The following is a 16272-nucleotide window of genomic DNA, read 5'->3' as shown; positions in this document are numbered from 1 at the left end:
TGCCTCTTTCTAATAATGCATAATTTTTTATTGTACATAATGATTCCAACTACAATTTTTTAGGTTTTCCATTTTTCGAAGATACATTTGATGAAGCTTAAGTTATGTAAGCTGAATATGCATTAGGAAAGGACTGTTTAAAGATATGAATTTATCGATCGATAATTGAAGTTACAGTTGAGAACGGGCACAGCACAAATTGTTTTTAAATGATAATCCGATTTTCAGTGTACAAACATTGTCAGTTCTGAAATGCTATCCAAATTTCTGGAAGGATTTTCTATTCCTGAAACTACGTCACTTATGTTTCGAGAAATCTAACCCACAAATACAAGTGTAACAGTTTATGTTATACTTCTTCATTTACCTTTTTTTTACTTAATTTAAAATTTTTTAATTCTGATCAATTTCTTTACACAATAAAGCGAGAAAAGGAAAATATAGTAGCTTTTTCCGATCAGTTTCTTCATCAAAATTTGAAAATTACTCATTATTTCAACTTTTTAAACTAAAATGTTTATCGTCATTTGGAAACAGTTATTTCAAAGATATATTTACATGATCAGGTGCACTGCGAGAGACTTTCTCGAATGGCCACTTGCCTCCCTTATAATAGCAATAAGCGAAGGTTGCGATAACAGCTGCTGCAGTTACAGCTAGCATTGCCGTACACATATGTTTTGCGCTTTTCTAGAATATTTCATCAGAAATCTTGACATCGGCTGCATATTCTATTAATGAAACAGTTCTGGTTTGTTAACAATGTATTTAGAATTACAGGAAAATAACTTGAATTGACAGATTGTTTTCTGGACTTCACAGAATACTTTTAACCTCTCTTAACTACAATTTAACCTCCCACCATTTATTACAATAAATCAAATCCAATCAGAGGTTTATGATGGGTATAAACTTTTTCACCAATCAAAGGCAAAGAATGAACCTAGTCCCATCATTTATTAAACTGACTGTCATGTTTCTTTGAAAACAGTAACTTATGAGGAAAGAAGAGAGGATATAGACAGGAAGAGGGAATGATGGATTTGGGCTAACCACCAACATCAGTCGTCATTAAGCCGGCTCTTACGATTGTATGAAGAACAATGACCGATACTGCCATTTGGAAGCATTTTATTTCTTAAATATGGAATTTTTTATTCATTTAATAGAATAAACTGTTTTCATTCGAAATGATAATGTTTATACTGGTACACAAATAATAAAAACAACACATCGTACAGTATAAACCTAATAACCATGGATCAAACCAATCACTATAACATTATAGCACACCATCAATTCTGAAGCATATTAAAAGACAAATAAAATTCTTGAAAATGAACAAAACAGTGAATTAGCAAATTAAGCAGCATTATGGAAAACTGAATTCAGAAACAAAACAATAAAAACCAAAGTTAACCTACTCAGTTTTCAGTAGTTTACTTATATTTATAGTGAACTCAACTTTCAGTCAGAGATATACAAGGACTGAAAGAAAACCTACATTCTGTTCCATAAAATTGAAATACAATTTAACTGTTCTGTAAGTTGTAGGTTCACAGTAGGTGTCAATACAACTAGGAGGACATATGATATTTATCAAAGGAAATGGTTCTTGATAAACTGATTGCTGAAACACAGGAATAAATGTAAATCCGAAATTTCATAATAAAGAAGGTCCAGTTCAACTGCAGATTATGAGTCTCAAAAAATGTTTACAGGGGAGGAACCGACAGACAGCAGAAGAAAGACAACATCTTGATACTTACCCAAGTACCTGTTGAGCAAAAAGCTTGAAAAACAAACGCTGAAAAGTTATTTTACTGGTTAAAAGTTATGAGAACTTCAATTGAAAAAATTCGACAAAGTAACTTTCATTGCCAAAAAGGTCTCAAAAATAAAAGATTGCTTCCTTAAGATTCCAATTAAGATATACATAAGTAAAGAAGCATTAAAGAGAAAAGGAGAATAAATGCATATCTGTCATCAATACATACATCAATTAAATTTTGTCAGATAAGGCAGAAATCACTCACCATACGTCTGCATTTTATTAAAGTGAGAAAGTGCTTCAGTTTCACTTTTGCAGCAACAACTCTATCAAATATACTATAAATCTTTTCGAATACAAAAAAAAAACTTTCCTATATCTTATAATTTTCATCATAAAGCACTAAAATACAGAGCTCTGCTCTCATAATATATATCATCTTTCAACAAATTGAAAATTCCTTAAGAATCTCACTTTTGCTAGAAAAATCCACTACCTTCCAGATTCTTCTCCCACTTCTCGTCCGTCCACAATGCAAAAGTTAGAACTGATGATGATATCAATTATAATGTAGATAAAACATAAAACAAAATAACAGCAACAAATACACAAGGCATTTCAAAAATAAATTTTAAGAAAAAAAAAAAAAAAACTTGCTTATTCTAAAAACTTCTTAAATAAGAGCTGCAGCAAACTTGTTAACCTCCAAACATTTACCAATTTGATAACCCGGGTTTATTCAACGTCATAAAGTAGATCTGGCATGCTCCACCTCCTTTTGCACTCGAAAAGAAAACCTGAATAAAGTGGACGGTCTACGAGTATAGACAGAAACTTAATGTACTTTCATAATGGAATATATCACTTAGAGTTGAGATACAACCAGAATACGATGGGGGCCAAGACGTCAGATATGTGCAACGCAGTAAACAAAAGTACCTATGCGTCATTAATATCAGCAGAAAGGCTAAGACTTGCAAACTCAAATTACGGAGCAAAAATTAAAAGATAAGCAGCCAGTACTAGCATTTTCAATAACTGGCACTTTAAAGTATAAAGAACAAATGCTTACTTTATCATTGCGTTCACATAAAAACTTCAATTTCTGCGCTTTTTTATGCATGAAAACACCATCCAAATGGCCAGTATCAACAGATCTGATTTCTATTGCTTTATTGCCCCATCCCATTATCTGACCCGTTGAAATATAAGCTGAAAAGAATAAACAGCTGACTTTAAAAAAATTCTAAGGATCAAACATCAATTGCGATTAACCTGTGATTACGACAGATGCAATAAGTTGTTCGTTGAGTAAATGATTTGAAATGATAATAGAATTTACGGACGAGTTACGAGTGTAACGTTAATGTATGTATATTTCAACTGATGAATTTGCTTTAGATTAACAGTTTGCATCAAAAAACTTCTATATACTCAATTCTACTCAAAATTGGTCAGAACTTTACTGTGAATAAAGAAATGTAGTTTTTAAATTTAACTCAACTCACCTACAGAAGAGGGAGTTTCTCCCCATTGCAGAAAGACGCTCTTTGTTGCTTTACCATATGTGCTAACATAGACGCCCTCGTTATTGTAGCAGAGCAGCAGCTGCATCCCGTTACTGTTCGGCATTATCACTATGCAGTGCGGTGTAACTACGGTTTCCGTCTAAAAATGAGGAATAAACATCGTTCTAAGAAGCAAATTATTTCGAAACTATCAATATTACAGTATCCCGCTTAAAGTATCTGCTTATTCTCGGTTTATTTCATTTCACAGCAAAGAACAAAACACCTTTGGTTAAGCTGATATTTTTTTTCCTCAAAATCAGTATTCCATCAGTTATGAAGTGAATTTACAATTTGTTGTCCGATAGTCATAAATAAGATGCTTGGGGATTAATTACCAAATACTATGCCAATGTATTTGCAGTAACAAAAAATGATCAAAATCAGTCAAAATATTAAGTAAAAATTAAAAAATTATGAGTGCTGAGAGCAGCCTTTATACAGCAATACAATAATCTTATTAAAACTATCCTCTGCAGTTCCAGCAGGAATCAGTATGAGCTATAACAACATACATTAGCAGGTGTATAAATGTCGTCAATAGAACCGGAATCCAAATCGATGGCATGAAATCCTTCACGAGAACCATAAAGTACCTTTAAACGGGAATTTTTCTCCACTGTCAAATCAACAATAAGCGGTAAATGAGTAAGTTGGCTGAATGCCTAGAAACAAAAAATTGACCTCACAATCACCATCAGAAAAGATTTTCAAAGAAAGATTAAAAGAAAGCAATAAAACAGCTCATATTTTTTTTTTTTTTTTTCTAGACTTTCATAACACTTCATAATGCAACTATTTAATCATTACTAAGAACGTCGGATGATTCTGTGGTAAGTAATATGTATACATATGCATATGAAGTTATGGAAATGTGAAGTCTGAAGTGAAGCTTGAACTCTATTTACTTTTAAAGTGAATTAATTGATACAGTAGCTCCATTTGCTAAATTGGGCTCCACATCAAAGAAAATCTTAAAAATATAATGAATATAAAAGAACACAAGAAAATAAACCTTAAATGCCATGAATTTGTGGTAAGGCTTCGGGGCCCACGCGTAAATCTCAACCGTACTTTCCAAACCCACCACGAGAAATTTGATCCTTTCATAACGGACAATTTTAAAATGTACGGCACCTTGCAGATCACCAACATTCACCCAGCCATTTCTTTTTTCTAACTGAAGTTTTTAAAGTGATTTTTCGTCAAGATTGCAATTAAAGGGAGCATCGCTAACAGTCATACTGACTTTCAGAAGAGGTCGTTGATCCAATCACTTAAACACTGCTAAGAACATTAGTTAGGATAATTCCATAGTTATAATGCATATGTATATGATACCGATTGTTAGGTTCACTATCACAACCACAACTTATGATGGATTGACGGTTTCTCTGTGTTTTTAAATTTTGAAATATAAGGGTTTGTGGAGAAGTATCGACTTCATAGAAGAAAGTTCTACCTCATCTTCTGCAAAAGAACCAGAATCATAACTCATTCTCTCAGAATTGTTTTACATACTTACCTCAACACCACTTACACCTTCAGTTCGAAGAATTTTTTGTTTGAGCCATGATAAATAATATACACGTATTCGCCGCTTTCGTCCACTTATCGTTACGAGTATATTTTGACCTTCAAGCACCGTCATTTGCTCAAAGCGTCGACGTGTTATCAACTGATACACTACAAATGAAATAAATATGGATGCTTATCACTGTTATCACATGGAAGCAAGCAATCCAATTTCAGCAATTCTATGTCTACGTCCCTTCATCAAATTATCGCAATTAAGTAATGAGATATTGATATAAGAAATAATCTAGCAAAAGTGCAATGAGATATATTGACAACACTCCATAATATTTATTTTCGATCAAATTTTGTGTAAATTACAAATTCTGATTTGGAGAAAACATGCAACATCACATTTCTGATAAGATTTATGTATATAACATAATTACCTTTGCCTTGACCACTCCGATCAAGTAACATAAGACCTGAATCAGTCCCTATCAATAAATTCACTCCCCAAAGTGCTGCACACAGAATCTAAAACGGAAAAAATTTTTCATATGCGACTTTACTCAAAAGATTCATATCATTATATTGGTACCATCTTTGCTAACGGTATCATCAAATTATATTCTAATATAATTCTCTGGAATAGAATGATCTGAAGGTTTTTCTTAAACAACGTACATCACCGCTAAACTTTTTTTTGTATTTGCGGATTTCAGGGGCATCACCATCAGAATGCAAACCATTGCTTGCTGCTGCTGGATTTGGATTAACATTTACTTGCACCTAAAAATTTTTAGAACATTATCCAAATAAAAAAGGCTATTTTATGTCAAAACTGACACGAAATCTTTCGACAAACTGAATAATTCAAAATACGAAAGGTTCTGCTAATGATAAAAAAAAAAATCAGTCGGAAAACAACCTCGGAAAAGAACAAAAATATACTCAGCAAGTTATTTTCAAAACTACAAATCCTGAAAAACCTCAATCATATATAAAAGATAGACTTGATTAGTATCTTGCGCTCTTCCTGGTCGATTCACTGTACCAGATCCGCTCATACCAGCACCGAAATAAGCAACGAAGGATTTTTCACGATCGCGCGCTGCCAACGGTGCTTGAATTCTCGGCAAGCTATTCACGCCAGAAGGAAACTGAAAAGCTAACATGTAGATTTACACTAATATATAGAGAGAGAAGAAGGGAGGGAAAGAGAGAGGGGGAGAAAGAGAGAAACAACAGTCAAAAAATTGAAATTTGCTATGAAAAATGAGAACACACATATATAGTTGTGAATTTAAGAAGTGAAAATTTGTAAAGTCTAGTCCAGAAAAAATTCAGCCTATCCTGTGAAATCTTTAATATGTATAATGACTCTTTAATGCTCATGTCATAAAACTGAATAAGAAATTGCGAAGGCCAACGCTGTTCATATTTTTCGGACCGCATTTGTTTGGTAATTTAGCGATACAAAACTTCAGTTGCGGTCAATCAGTACAATATTCTCCATATTGATAGCTCAACTATATTTTAGATATAACTATGAATCGTGCTTTCAACTGCGTGCTTTTCTTCCTTCATGCAATTATTCAAATCCGATATCAGTGATTGAAAAAAATTATCAAAAATCAGGAAGTGAAAAGGGTGGCATTTTGCCCGAAAAGTTCATCCGATATTCATGAAAATGTACAAAACTTCGGCAGATCTAGTAGATGTTTAGTACACGGGAATAAACTTTAATCTTTATGTGTTAAAATGGGTTTTGGAATATTTTATCTGAATTAAATCTAATTGCAAAAAACATCTTCAATACCGCTATCATGGAACTAACGGATTAGCAGAAATCGAAAAATTCTTCGCAAAGAAATAGAAAGTTTGAGAAATTTTTTCAATAAATTTCGCTCCAGCCACGGTTATAAAGTCATTAAATAAACTATGATATGTACCCATTGCCGTGTTTCACTTGACCCTACCACTATATCGCGAATCTGTAATACCAATTTCAATCCGGATAATATCAATCCTCATAACAGCGTTATTAAAGGAAAATTGGAAAAGTACTTGTTAGTATAGCTCAGTTGGTTATACATGAGTTATCAGATTGCTTTTACAATGAAAGAAAAGGTTTTAAAAATTACTGGATGAAAATCGCTGTTTTGGAACTTGTAACAGCACCTAATAAAAAAAAAAAAAAAAAATATCCTACCAATGAAAGGTGACATTTGTTAATCACATGATTTGTACTGCAAACAAATAAAAAATTCAATAAGTGCAGGAAGACACGACACTCATTAGAAAATTTGGAAATTGAACCAAAAATCTATATGTGACACGAAAGGACTACACGTGCCCACACTGCAACCAAATAAGGAACAAAATCAAATCAAAAAGAATCATTCTAACACGACAAAAAGACGAAATGAACTCACGTAAAAGCTTCCAAACAGCGAAGTAATCTGTCAAAATGTAAGCAGAAAATAAAGTGGATAAATAAATAATAAAAAATGAATGGCAAATGGAAATCCACGCTACAGCTAATTATTTAGATTGACGAATAAATAAAAAAGCAAGAAAATGCAACACAAGTTTGTTTCAATTCTTATGTTAGTGCATTAGCCATCGAAATATTGCAACATCCTAGTTCAAGACTAATAAAGCACAAAAGAATACAAAATCGGAACAGACTTATCGGTCGCGGAATAATTTATTCACTGACCAGCCTTTTTCAGTAGTAAAAAGATGAACCAATTAATAATTGATCAACTTTTTAGTAATAACTCATAAGCCTGTTTCAATTTTCTATAGTTATGTCGAAATACAATTTTCAGCAAGAATTACCTCTTCAGCGCTTTGTGAATCAATACTTGGAGAGCTACCATCTTTCGTAAAAGCGAGGAATGCTGTGGAACGTTCAACAGGCGTTCTCGGTAACAAATCGGGCATGACACCACACCGTTGTCCACTTGCTGTTGCACCGGAAATTCGATTGTTGCTCTTGCGAGCATCAAATGGTGATTCGTCAGGTGATCCAGAACCATCACTACCACTCGAGCCGGAACCAATAATTATCTCGGCTGCTGTTGGTGTCTGCTAAATATTTTATCCAGTACTTTTGCAGAAACTTTCCATTCCTATTTTTTGAACCTGACCTCGGCTAAAAGCTTTAACAGGGTAGCGGGAAAAAATAAGCAATAAACTAAAAAATTATCTCAATAATCAGTAATATTCCACTTTCATCTAATGCGCTACTCGCTGCTATTCCAGAACATAAATCTATCCAAAATGTGAAAATACATCGGGCATTGAAGCTGCTTTCACCATCTGAGACTGTCGATTTCTGCTCAACGAATCACTATTACTACGACGATGATCTACACTGCCATTTACCTTAAATTGAAAACATTTTCCATAAAATTCAAAATTTTAAATATTCTCTCTAACAAGATAAAAAACTACAAAATGTCTTTATCACTACCTTTATTTTTATCGGAATGAATAAATACAAGTTACAAATAGAAACAACCTTATGAGAAGCGAGCAAAGTTCCATCGTCGCCTGGAATGTCAGACAGCGGTGACTGATCCGTTGGTGTTGGTGGTAATGGCTTGTTCGGACCACGAAGTGTCCCTTCTTCCAATGCCTGAAATTAATATTTGAAATAGGCAATTCCAAAACCTACTTTTAGATGAAAATATTATATTGGAGAATAACAAAAAGGTTGAGACAAAAAAAGAAAGCTTAAATTTCCATGATGCCCACGTACTGATTCATTCACAAGAAGAGTACTATCATGAGAACCACTAGCTTCATCCACTGTACTCATTATCGATGTATCGCGCGGTGGTGGCGCTGGTGGTGGTGGACTGTAACTACCATTTTGTTGATGTCTTCCCATCCGCGTTAGCTCATTCGCTAATACATCCAAATCTTGATTCTAAAAAAATTAAAAACTAATATATATATATATATATATATATATATATATATATAATAAAACAAACAATTGTTACTTATTGGTGGTTTCAAAATCAAACTGAATAAATCGATGACTTACTTCAACTTTACCATTCAGAACAGGTTCGCTCATCTTTCGTACAGGTGTTGTAGCGGCTACTGAGGTATTTACGCGGGCAGTACGTGGAGGGGTCTTTAGCTCTCGAGACATATCACGAACCTGATCACGTGACGCAGCACTTCTATCACGCCTCTGTTCACCTGCCATCCGAACTGCTTCTTTTTCTTTTTCGCTGCGACGTTTCCGGTCGTAATTGGCAAGATCAGCAAGGTGTGGGGCAGCGGGATGGTTCGGTTGAGGCATAAGAGCATTCGCATGATGTGGTGATATACCACGCTGAAACTGAAATTCTTTGTACTAGAAAAAACTCTTCAACCTAACAGAAATTCTCAAAATTAAAAGCATCCAACAGAATGGAAAGAGAGCAAAAGTGTTCAATTAAAATAAGATTAATTTCCTAAATTGACCTACCGCTTGATGGTGAGAAAGAGGTCGTTGTGATCGTCGGTTATGATCACCGTGACGTTGATGGCCCAAACCATTCAAAGCCATGCGTGGATCTACTTGTTGCTGCCGTAATTTGACATGTTCTCGAGAATCATCGGCACCAAATCCTGAGAATTTTCGGTAAGTTTTTTCTTTCCTTCGAATAAAGCTGGTGGAAACACTTCTGTTAACATATCTATACGTGTGACTATTTCTTACGCAAAAATTTTAAAATTACTAGGATTGCGTTGCAATGCTTGCGAAGTGGATGGGTGCTTTTGCTGATGCTGTGAAATGTGATGATGTTGCCCCGATGGTAAAACGATAGGCCCAGCAAGAGCAGAACGTTGTCGAATCGGCTGCGATGGTGAATGTTCGAACATATTCTTGTTATTTTCTTGCAAGCGTTGAAAACCTTTCCGCAGAGTGTTGTCCTGTGTTGACTGTACTACGCCAGCTAATTCTGCAATAATAAAAACTGAATAATTAAAATAATGCGTAGGCTAACATGCCATGCTATGTTTTTCTTTTAAATCTGAATAACCTATAGTACAACTACGTCCTAACCAATTCACCCAAATGCTGGTATTTTGAAATGAAGCAGTTCTACGTTCTGCAACTTTACCAATAAAAGAACTAAAGAATGCATTATCAACAAGACTGCACTTTAAACTCAACTGCTTGAACTTATTGTATGTGTGTAGTGTTTTAAACTTACGGTATAGAAATAGCAATCCAAATGTAATGTAATGTTTGACTAATAAGGAAAACTCACCTGCAGCTACATCAAGAGGTTTACTTGCTTGTCCATGACTTTCATCATCATCACTTCCCGAATACTCATATTCTGTTTCATCTTTAAAAAAAAAAAAACTTTTTCTTTTTTAAAAAAAAGGAAACTTTTACAAAACAATTCCGAAAACAGATACAATAAGAAATTATTCAGATTTAAAATATTTTCTCATATACCTTTCTTAGTGGTGATTCTGCGATGTCTATCCTGATGATCCTTTATTGCTATACGTGTCTGTCTTTCAGGTGGTTGTTCTCGAATAAATGGATGCCTCAAAAGTTGATCGGTGTATGGACGCTGATGATAATCTTTTACTAGAACTGTTTCAATGAAAGAATCGAATTTTTTCGACCTGTTTAAAAGAAAACAAGATTCAGTATAAAACAGTGTAAGCAATTAAGTGAAACAGAACCATCAAATAATATTGTCTTATATTTCCCAGGTTGTTTATTTTCCAGTTTTGCTATGTTACGAAGAAAAAAACCTTTAAAAAAAGAATCTGTTATTGCCAAATATCTTTTACCCAGTAAGAAAATTATGTCGTTTGGAAATGCATTAGATGTAAATCACTCTATATTTGCAATTCCGAAATAAAAAAAAATTCTCACCTCCATATTTTAATTGTTTATTAATTTTTTTATTGAACTTACTAAAGGTTCATTAGACTACAAATGACTTTAGCTTGAAGATGGGAGCTAGTTGCATCATTTAAATTGAGTACTATCATCAACATCGCATACATATTAATTTGTTACAGTTGAAACCATAATAGAGGTCTGTACCTTGCTGCGGTTCTTTAATTACTCCTTCAAATTTCTGATTTCAACAACTATGAAAAACTCTGCCACCATAATTACTCCTTCAAATTTCTGACTTCAACAACTATGAAAGACTCTGCCAGATTCATTTACTATAGATCTGTACATATTTTAAAAAAATGACACACTAAAAACGCCGTCTATTCAAGCTGTAAAATCTAAACAGCAATATAATCTTCCCCTTAGTATGTCCATACGAAGAATAATACACTTAAAGTATACTTAAAGAATGATGACGATAGAAAGCTTAGAAATTTTGAAATAAACAAATTGTTGAACCATTTTTTGCCTCGTTTCAATCGTGGTGGTGCGTTCCGAGGAATAAGAAAAAGTGCTCTCATGGGATGCATATCGACTAGTGGTGGATGGCCTTCTGCCATTTCCAGTGCTGTAATTCCTAATGACCATAGATCACTTCGAGAATCATATGTTGCATCTGGGTTATCATCGCAAGCTATCACTTCCGGTGCCATCCTGGAAGAAGTTGAGACAGAACACATGAACAAAAAAGATAAACGTATATGTTAATCACTTTATTCAATTTTATTGATTCGCTTTGAAACGACATCCAAAATAATTTCTCGCCTAAGTATTCTATTAATAAGTATTATCGACACAAATAAACTATCCAATCTTTACAATATAAAACACAGAATATTGAAATAGAAGGTTGTGAATAATAAAAATGAACGTGTTTTCACAAAATAACACTGCCACTGGTCAAGATTAACACATAAGATTTCGCAAATTTCAAATTTCATACAGTTATTAGCTTCTCAAGCTATCCTCATCAAAGATTCATTTATAATGATAGTTCAAACAAAATAATAAATTCAAATGTATCAAACAAGAATTACGGACGTCATCGGCAATAATCTAGTACAATTTAGTTCTAAAAATATTGCAAAAGAAAGTTACGTACCAGTAAGGGGTTCCTATAAAAGTATTTCTGCGCCCAACCGTCCTATCGAGTTGAGCACTTACACCAAAATCAACCAGTTTAACTTCACCACTGTCAGTAAGCAAAACATTTTGCCCTTTGATATCACGATGAATCACCTTATTTTGGTGCAAATGATATAGACCCTGTAAGAAGCAAAATAAACTGAAATGAGAAAAATGATTGAAAAGAAAGGTAGTAGTGAAACTCTATTAACTAAAACGAGCAATACTAACCCTGAGGATTTCACGGCATATGTAAGCTATCCAGTCTTCTTTAAGTGAATTGCCTTTGGTGCTTTTGACAAGATCCGTCACCGAACCACTACCACAGAATTCCATCACTAACCATAGCTGATCTAGTTTTCCCGTAGACGAAGGCAGTTTTTTGATAAAAGCTCCATAATAAGTAGCAATATTACGATGGTGAGAATACTGAAATAAAAGGAAAAATTTTCATAAAAATTAAAACACATCTCACATCCCTTAATATTTTGACCTTTCACACTTAATATAGTGTGAAAGGTCAAAATATTCGAGAGTTGGGGTCGTGACGATCTTCCAGAGAGTTCATAAAGTACAATAATATCCGATATGTCAGTTGCCTTACTAGCGGAGGAGACAATGCAGTTGACACACAAATTCTTACAATGGTCATTGTAGAAATAAAGTGTTTCAAAGGTACTGCTTCACAAATATTGTATATTTAGACATCGACTAAAAAAATGAGCAACAGATTACCTTTTTGAGCATGTTGATCTCCATTTTGATTTCTTCTTCTTCATCCTGAAAAGTTCTCCTTTTAAGAATCCTTTAACTGGAATGACAAAATGCAGTCAGTCAATTAAAAGGAATACCCAATAAATAAAATTCGCATGTAACCAATGGAAAGAATTTTTTTTTTTTTGCTTTTCTGAAACTGAATTACTATGGTGAGCAGGAATTTTAGAATAAGTACCATATAGGTGTTCTCAATTTTTGATCTCATATAAAAGTTTATGCAAACCTCATTGATGTTCATTATTTTTATGGCGGCCAATTGTGAAGTTTTAACATGCCTTCCCTGAAAGTGAAGCAATTTTAATGAATAGAGGTTCCAGTTCTTTTTTTACCAAAATAACCCAATACTGGCCAATAAATTCAAAGCCACTCTTCACAATAATTTTGTAGAAGAAATTTTTCTTCACAAGCACACCTAATCAGAAGACACAATATTACCTTGTAAACTTGGCCGTATGTGCCATTACCGACCACTTCGATTAATTCGAAGATTCCAGCCGGATCCTGCAAAACCTTAACGAGAATTTTGAAAAATTTCCCACTTACAAATCAGTTTTAAGTTATTTTCATAGAATTGAAAAGCATCAAAAGTCACTCTTTAAGCGGATATAAAGAGCAGATAATTTACAACAGTATATGCAAAGCGAGTCAGTTAATCGTGTTACCATAAATTTATAAATCCATTAAAAACAGTTATTTACTTTTTTATCCAATACAGCGTGCATTTCTACACAAACCTGATCACACATAACAAATGAACGCATATACAGAAGGATAAGTGATTGCCACTTATCTTCGACTATCTCTTGCATACCAAATGTTTTAGCTGACATCAATATCAACTGGCTCACTTCAAAGCTAAATTTTCACGAACATTTTGGAACCACCACATTTAGGTGAGTGTGTTTGTTTTTCATCTTTTTAAAGAATATAATATATATATATATATATATAACAATTTTGCAAAGTTGGAAGTGAAAAGTCACACAGACGAATTTGTGAAAAGCTCCAATGTTTTCCCGTCCACCAGGCTCAGTCCCTGCCTGTCTATTAACACGGTGTCACTTCGTGTAATTCGCTTGTTGTTAGATGCGAAAAACCTTGTTCTCTCTCGGTCAAATTTCAACAACAAAAGCTGTGCGTGATTCACACTATAGAAGGTCGTCGAACCTCACCCGTGTATAAAGAAAGGGAAGACAAAGAGACAGATGAAGTGTACATAGCATGCAATAGATCAGTCCTTTGTTCCTTTTTATACAGAACCAATCAATTTCATCTGTAAAATTATTTTCGAGTGTACAAAAAGATTAACCATTAATTTGATATAAGAAAATTCCCAACATAAAGCGAAATACAACACCATCCCAAGTGCGCGCATCACATTTCCAATTTTTCGTTTTTTAAACAACTTTTTATAAATAATGAAAGGGAGCAAGCCTTAACTGGAACAGCTAGTATCTGCATTAAGAGAGAAAATATCTCTTCTAAATGCAAGGAGAGTGGACTGTTTTCTTATCCATAAACTTGGTATCTAGTCATAACTTATATATAGGGGACCCTAACGAGATACATATGACCATCACTAAAAACTGTGAATATTCCAAGCTTAATGAAACAGTATGACAAATCTTTCTACAATTCAATAACTGATTTTCCTGATATCTTCTAAATTAAATTTGTGAAATATTTGCTTGTCCCAAACTGTTCGCAAGAATAAAAAAGGTCAAAGTTGAATATTAGGTTGAATAAGCTATTTCTGTATTGCTAACATAACCTTGAAAAACCTACTTTGCAAACTTCATTCACTAGGAAATTATGATCCTATGAATCACAGGAGACACTACTACTCCTGCAGGGAAAAAACGCGACCGTTAAACGCCCACTTTTATTGCTCCAGTAAAAGTAGAAAATTCCATCAACTGGTTGAATAATAAATTGACAATGACTCAGGAAACATGTATTTATATATACACAACTTCTGACCTACCAACCAAAAAACGCGCTTGAAAAAATCAGCAAAAAATTCCCTCGGGTTTCTTTATCCATCCCATCGATTAATCTCACATCAATAGGCGACATCATACCAAAAATTCAACGATATTTCAATCAAAATTAAATGCCCTAATTTTCAATTAACAAGTAAATCTAGTCAATCAATGTAAAAATTTATTAAATACCAAATGCATACTACACTTAACTCTGACGACAACTAAGTTTGCAATATCGTCATCTGGATCAAGCTTTTTGGATACAGAATGGACAAAGGAAGCAATAAATAAGATTTGAACACAGGATGGACAAAGAAAGCAATAAATAAAATTTTATCAATTATGCGTTATTAAATGCTTAATCTAGGAGAAAATAACTAAAATTATCGCTTAAACTGAAAGTTTAATGATATAAATGACCTCGAACAATAACCTATTGAAGTAGTTAACTAAGCAGTATCAAAGCAGCACATTAAATTAACAGATAAACTAAGCCGATAAAAGTGAATGCAAAAATATATTTTAATGCATCAAAAAATCTAAATGAAGTTAAATAATGCTTTTAAAATGATTACAGATGTGTTTTGATACTGCTTAGTAGTTAGCTACTGAGCTGTTTTGCACTCCTTGCCCGCTCTTTCACCAGCCACATATGATACAGTATTCTTTTTCTTCAAATCACATTTTTTAAATTTCTTTTTAATGAGTTGCAACCTTCAATTATCTTATCAATGAGCTCGAAACTGGCTAGTGGACAGTACAGTTGTATTAAGTACAATGTCATATTTACAATATAAAAATCGCAGATAGCAAAATGGTCATCGACCTCCTTCCTGCAGCAAAATTTCACTTACCCTGAGAGAATTCAAGTCAATATCATCAAGCGAGCTTGCAGACATCATCCAGACTGCCACTGCAACAACGGCTCTTTTCCGAACGATATATTTCTATTCTCCACTTCTTCTACGCACACAAACTAGCAACACCCTACAATTACAGATCGATGGTATAGCATTTAGTAATACTAGAAATAGCATTCTTCCGTGCTCATTTCTTCCAACAGTGTTTACCTTTGTTACGTGCACGGTAATTGAAGAGTTTTATCACAGCAAACTGACTCAAAATTTATGGGATATATATGATGCCTTCCAAGACTTTCTAAGCAATGAAAGAGGATCTGTAATATTACATTGTCGTAATACTCAATTAGACCGACCCGTTACTGCTGAAAATGATAGACAGAAAGTCAGCTAAAATTATCGCAAAACTTTACTTTCCTCAGAAATCCTTACTTAATTCTTTAATCTTTACTCTTTAGTCTTAACTGATATGCTTAGCCATTAGGTGATAATAATAACAACAATAATAATAATAGTAATAGTAATAATAGTAGTTATTATTAATATAATAATAATAAATAATAAAAATGTCATAAAAATCTTACAGTTTCAGGTAAAAGCTTCGATGTTTGCGACGTCATATGGAAGGTATAAAAAGGTAACAGTTACGTTGGATGTCACGCAATGGCATCAACTGTATAAGTGATAGCAATATGTTCTGAGTATGATCACTTTGACGAAGTAATAGGGA

General features: G+C 33.6%; 2 protein-coding genes across 7 annotated transcripts; both read right to left on the bottom strand.

Moving 5' to 3' along the window:
• Positions 1-241: 241 nt before the first annotated feature.
• Positions 242-1120, bottom strand: Bm388 (Uncharacterized protein; the record flags this gene model as incomplete). Of its 4 annotated transcripts, none has more annotated exons than XM_043075168.1 (3): positions 242-247; positions 559-690; positions 1061-1120. In XM_043075168.1, the coding sequence occupies 3 exons, from the start codon at positions 1118-1120 to the stop codon at positions 242-244; spliced, it is 198 nt and encodes a 65-aa protein (XP_042931102.1). The 4 variants fall into 4 exon arrangements, with proteins under 4 accessions (XP_042931102.1, XP_042931104.1, XP_042931103.1 ...); XM_043075169.1 differs by lacking the exon at positions 242-247 and adding an exon at positions 281-286; XM_043075170.1 differs by lacking the exon at positions 1061-1120 and having other exon boundaries at positions 559-675.
• Positions 1121-2484: 1364 nt separating this feature from the next.
• On the bottom strand, positions 2485-15581 carry Bma-mig-15 (Uncharacterized protein; the record flags this gene model as incomplete). Of its 3 annotated transcripts, none has more annotated exons than XM_043075166.1 (25): positions 2485-2568; positions 2844-2983; positions 3280-3439; positions 3855-4004; positions 4355-4519; positions 4865-5025; positions 5304-5391; positions 5542-5646; positions 5871-6017; positions 7702-7953; positions 8158-8250; positions 8387-8503; positions 8627-8797; positions 8918-9220; positions 9350-9492; positions 9603-9827; positions 10140-10220; positions 10334-10509; positions 11255-11449; positions 11898-12061; positions 12152-12349; positions 12656-12700; positions 12921-12977; positions 13133-13198; positions 15537-15581. In XM_043075166.1, 25 exons carry the CDS (start codon positions 15579-15581, stop codon positions 2485-2487), a joined length of 3531 nt encoding a protein of 1176 aa, XP_042931100.1. The 3 variants fall into 3 exon arrangements, with proteins under 3 accessions (XP_042931100.1, XP_042931099.1, XP_042931101.1); XM_043075165.1 differs by having other exon boundaries at positions 8918-9214; XM_043075167.1 differs by lacking the exons at positions 5304-5391; positions 5542-5646; positions 5871-6017; ... (14 more) ...; positions 13133-13198; positions 15537-15581 and having other exon boundaries at positions 4865-4990.
• Between the last annotated feature and the right edge of the window lie 691 nt (positions 15582-16272).

The sequence above is a fragment of the Brugia malayi genome (assembly GCF_000002995.4).
Source record: "Brugia malayi strain FR3 genome assembly, contig: Bm_v4_ChrX_scaffold_001, whole genome shotgun sequence".
NCBI classification, from domain to species: domain Eukaryota; kingdom Metazoa; phylum Nematoda; class Chromadorea; order Rhabditida; family Onchocercidae; genus Brugia; species Brugia malayi.
The sequence above is the reverse complement of the archived record's forward strand: the minus strand, read 5'-3'. Positions and strand labels throughout refer to the sequence as shown.